The sequence below is a fragment of the Octopus bimaculoides genome, unplaced genomic scaffold, assembly GCF_001194135.2.
Source record: "Octopus bimaculoides isolate UCB-OBI-ISO-001 unplaced genomic scaffold, ASM119413v2 Scaffold_243304, whole genome shotgun sequence".
Lineage (NCBI taxonomy): Eukaryota > Metazoa > Mollusca > Cephalopoda > Octopoda > Octopodidae > Octopus > Octopus bimaculoides.
This window is the reverse complement of record NW_026363653.1, coordinates 1,269-5,684: the sequence shown is the minus strand read 5'-3', so window position 1 is coordinate 5,684 and position 4,416 is coordinate 1,269. Positions and strand designations below refer to the sequence as shown.

Sequence of the window (4,416 nt, the reverse complement as noted above, 5' to 3'; positions counted from 1 at the left end):
AAGTCCGTTCAGTTTCTTGATATTACTTTCTCACAATGAATTATTTCTTGACATTTTTTAAATACTTTTTCTCTTTTCATTTTCTCGATCAACTCGATGTTCAATATGTCTTCCTGTTCTTGTTCTAGTTCTTGTTCCCGAACACCTTAATTTTCAATGTGTCTTCTTCTTCTTCTTCTTCTTCTCCTTCTTCTTCTTCTTCTTCTTCTTCTTCTTCTTCTTCTTCTTCTTCTTCGTTGTTATCTGTCCTTTTTTTTCTTCCTTTCATTCTAAAGCCACAATTATTGATATTGTATCACAAATATTTTCCGTATAATCTATTTTACTCTTTCTTCACTGGTATAGATATCTTAACTCCAACAACATTACAACTATCGAACCAGGTACATTCACGGGGCTTTCGAATTTACAGACACTGTAAGTCCGTTCAGTTTCTTGATATTAATTTGACAATGAATTATTTCTTGACATTTTTTGAATACTTTTTCCTCTTTTCATTTTCTCGATCAACTCGATGTTCAATGTAGCTTCTTCTTCTTCTTCTTCTTCTTCTTCTTCTTCTTCTTCTTCTTCTTCTTCTTCTTCTTCTTCTTCTTCTTCTTCTCTCCTCTTTTTTCTTCCTTTCATTCTATAGCCCCAATGTTTAATATTGTATCAGAAATATTTTCCATATAATCTATTTTACTCTTTATTTACTGCTATAGAGATCTTACCTACAACAAGATTACAACTATCAAACCATATGCATTCACGGGGCTTTCGAATTTACAGAAACTGTAAGTCCGTTCAGTTTCTTGATATTACTTTCTCACATTGAATTTTTTCTTGTCATTTTTTGAATCCTTTTTTCTTTTCATCAGCTTGATCAACTCTATGTTCAATATGTCTTCCTGTTGTTTTTGCTGTTGTTGTTGTTGTTGTTGTTGTTGTTGTCGTTCTTCTTCTTCTTCTTCTTCTTCTTCTTCTTCTTCTTCTTCTTCTTCTTCTTCTTCTTCTTCTTCTTCTTCTTCTTCTTCTTCCTTGTTGTTTCTCCTGTTTTTTCATCCTATCATTCTAAAGCCACCATTATTGAAATCGTATCACAAATATTTTCCATATAATCTATTTTACCTTTTCATTACTGCTATAGACATCTTGACGCCAACAACATTGGAACTATCGAACCAGATACATTCACGGGGCTTTCGAATTTACAGAAACTGTAAGTCCGTTCTGTTTCTTGATATTACTTTCTGACAATAAATTATTTATTGTCATTTTTTGAATACTTTTTCTGTTTTCATTTTCTAGATCAACTCGATGTTCAATGTGGCTTCTTCTTCTTCTTCTTCTTCTTCTTCTTCTTCTTCTTCTTCTTCTTCTTCTTCTTCTTCTTCTTCTTCTTCGTTATCTGTCCTCTTTTTCCTTCCTTTCATTCTAAAGCCACAATGTTTGATATTGCATCACAAATATTTTCCATATAATCTATTTTACTCTTTCTTTACTGCTATAGAAAACTTTACTCCAACAAGATTACAACTATTAAACCAGGTACATTCACGGGGCTTTTGAATTTACAGGAACTGTAAGTCCGTTCAGTTTCTTGATATTACTTTCTCACTATGAATTATTTCTTGTCATTTTTTGAATAGTTTTTCATTTTTCATCTTCTCGATCAACTTTATATTCGATGTGTCTTCCTGTTGTTGTTGCTGTTGTTGTTATTCTTCTTTTTCTTCATTATCTTCTTCTTCTTCTTCTTCTTCTTCTTCTTCTTCTTCTTCTTCTTCTTCTTCTTCTTCTTCTTCCACATCCTCCTCTTCTTCTTCTTCTTCTTCTTCTTCTTCTTCTTCTTCTTCTTCCTCTTCTTCTTCTCCTTCGTTTTCTTTATCTTCTTTTTCTTTTTCTTCTTCTTCTTCTTCGTTATCTGTCCTCTTTTTTCTTCCTTTCTTTCTAAAGCCACAATGTTTGATATTGTATCACGAGTATTTTACATATAATCTACTTTACTCTTTCTTTACTGCTATAGATATCTTGGCTCCAACAACATTGCAACTTTCAAACCAGATACATTCAAGGAGATTTCGAATTTACAGACATTGTAAGTCCGTTCAGTTTCTTGATATTACTTTCTGACAATAAATTATTTCTTGTCATTTTTTTAATACTTTTTCTCTTTTCATTTTCTCGATCAACTCGATGTTCAATGTGGTTTCTTCTTCTTCTTCTTCTTCTTCTTCTTCTTCTTCTTCTTCTTCTTCTTCTTCTTCTTCGTCTTCTTCTTCTCCTTCTTCTTCGTCTTCTTCTTCTTCTTCTTCTTCTTCTTCTTCTTCTTCTTCTTCTTCTTCTTCTCCTTCTTTTTCTTCTTTGTTATCTGTCCTCATTTTTCTTCCTTTCATTCTAAAGCCACAATATTTGATACTGTATCATACATATTTCCCATATAATCTATTTTACTCTTTCTTTACTGCTATAGATCTCTTGGCTACAACAACATTGCAACTATCGAACCAGGTGCATTCAAGGGGCTTTCGAATTTACAGTATCTGTAAGTCCGTTCAGTTTGTTGATATTACTTTCTCACAATGAATTATGTTTTGTCATTTCTTGAATAATTTTTTCTCTTTTTATTTTCTCGAACAACTCGATGTTCGATATGTCTTCCTGTTGTTTTTGTTGTTGTTGTTGTTGTTGTTGTTGTTGTTGTTCTTCTTCTTCTTCTTCTTCTTCTTCTTCTTCTTCTTCTTCTTTTTCTTCTTCTTTTTCTTCTTCTTCGTCTTCTTCCTTTTCTTCTTCATCTTCTTCTTTTCTCCTTCTTCTTCCTCCTCTTCTTATTTTACCCCTTCTTCTTCTTCTTCTTCTTCTTCTTCTTTTCTTCTTCTTCTTCTTCTTTTTCTGCTTCATCTTCTTTTCTCCTTCCTCTTCTTCTTCTTCTTATTTTTCTCCTCTTTTTTCTTCTGCTGCTTCTTCACCTTCTTCTTTTTCTTCTTCTTCTTCTTCTTCTTCTTCTTCTCATTCTCATTCTTCTTTTTCTCTTTCTTCTTCTTCTTCTTCTTCTTCTTCTTCTTCTTCTTCTTCTTCTTCTTCTCATTCTTCTTTTTTATTTCTTCTTCTTCTTCTTCTTCTTCTTCTTCTTCTTCTCCTTCTACTACTACTTCTTTTTGTCGTTGTATTTTCCTATAATGTTATTTCTTTACACAAAGAACAATATTTTATCGCAATTACTTAGAATCTCAAACTAAACAACATTCTTTCATGCTTCAGAAATCTTTACAAAAATGAAATTTCGTGGATTGAAAAAGGAATGTTTCAAGGCCTTCATGGCTTACAGATTCTGTAAGTGCCTTCATTCTTGACCGTTCTTACACGTTGAATATAATGTGTCTTTAATTTAAATATTAAATGTTGTTGTATATACATGAGGAATATAATGTCTTTAAATTAAAGATCTCCTGATTTCTGTTTCTCACTCTCTATTACAGGAAGTTATATTAATTTTTCATATTCGTGTTATATTTATTTCATTGTGTCCGAACATGACAATGACTGGCAGTTGATAATTGTCTGCATCAAAATTTTATTCCTGAAAATGTATGCGTGTATGTTTATATCTATGTGTGTGTCTGCAGTGTTAATATAATACTTATGTTTTAGCTACTATTTCGTTTCACATTGTTCTCTTGATTCTTGTGGTGCCGTGTGGTTATTTATCCACACTTCCACCAAATTAATTTCTTCTTCTTCTTCTCCTTCTTCTTCACCTTCTGCTTCTTCTCTATTTTCTACATTTAACCCATGTTCTCTCATGTTGTGTCTACATGTTCTGCCACATTTTCCAGTATTATAAATAGAATTCTGTGTCGTGTTTTATCATAAATATTTTCTATTTCATTTCATTAACTCCATTTACTTCTACAGAGCGCTTGACGGTGCTAATATGACAATGACAACGACTGTGACATAACGTTTCCTGCATGAAACCTTTATGTCTATAAGCGTATGTGTGTATGTTCACTTGCATATGAATGACTGGATGTATATGTGACAATATAATTCACATATTTATGTTTTAGCTACAGTTTGTTTCCCATTCCCTTCTCGATTCTTGTGGTTGTTATCCGTCTATTCTTCCACCGAATTCGTTTCTTCCTAATTTACGTCACTTTATTTATCTAATAGATCAAGCTTCGAAGGACAAGTGAAAGTAGAAATGTATGAAATATTGTCAAATATGACTTTCCATACATAAAGCTCACCAGGTTCTCCGCTTCAATCTTTGTCTTCTTATGTTCATTTTTGTTGTCCACTTGCTCTTTCCGATCTTCTCTTCCGAATTCTTTGTTGATGTTGTTGTTGTTGCTGTTGTTGCTGTTGTTGTTGTTGTTCTTCTTCTTCTTCTCCTTCTTCTTGTTCTTCTTCTTCTTATTATTATTATTA

At 32.2% G+C, this 4,416-nt stretch overlaps 1 protein-coding gene across 1 annotated transcript; it reads left to right on the top strand.

The window, feature by feature from the left end:
- Positions 1–345: 345 nt before the first annotated feature.
- LOC106882878 (leucine-rich repeat-containing protein 15) lies at positions 346–3,334 on the top strand (the record flags this gene model as incomplete). Its single annotated transcript, XM_014933683.2, has 7 exons — positions 346–417; positions 705–776; positions 1,130–1,201; positions 1,493–1,564; positions 2,009–2,080; positions 2,456–2,527; positions 3,244–3,334. Coding segments are annotated over 7 exons (508 nt in total), but the record flags the coding sequence as incomplete, so codon positions are not given.
- Between the last annotated feature and the right edge of the window lie 1,082 nt (positions 3,335–4,416).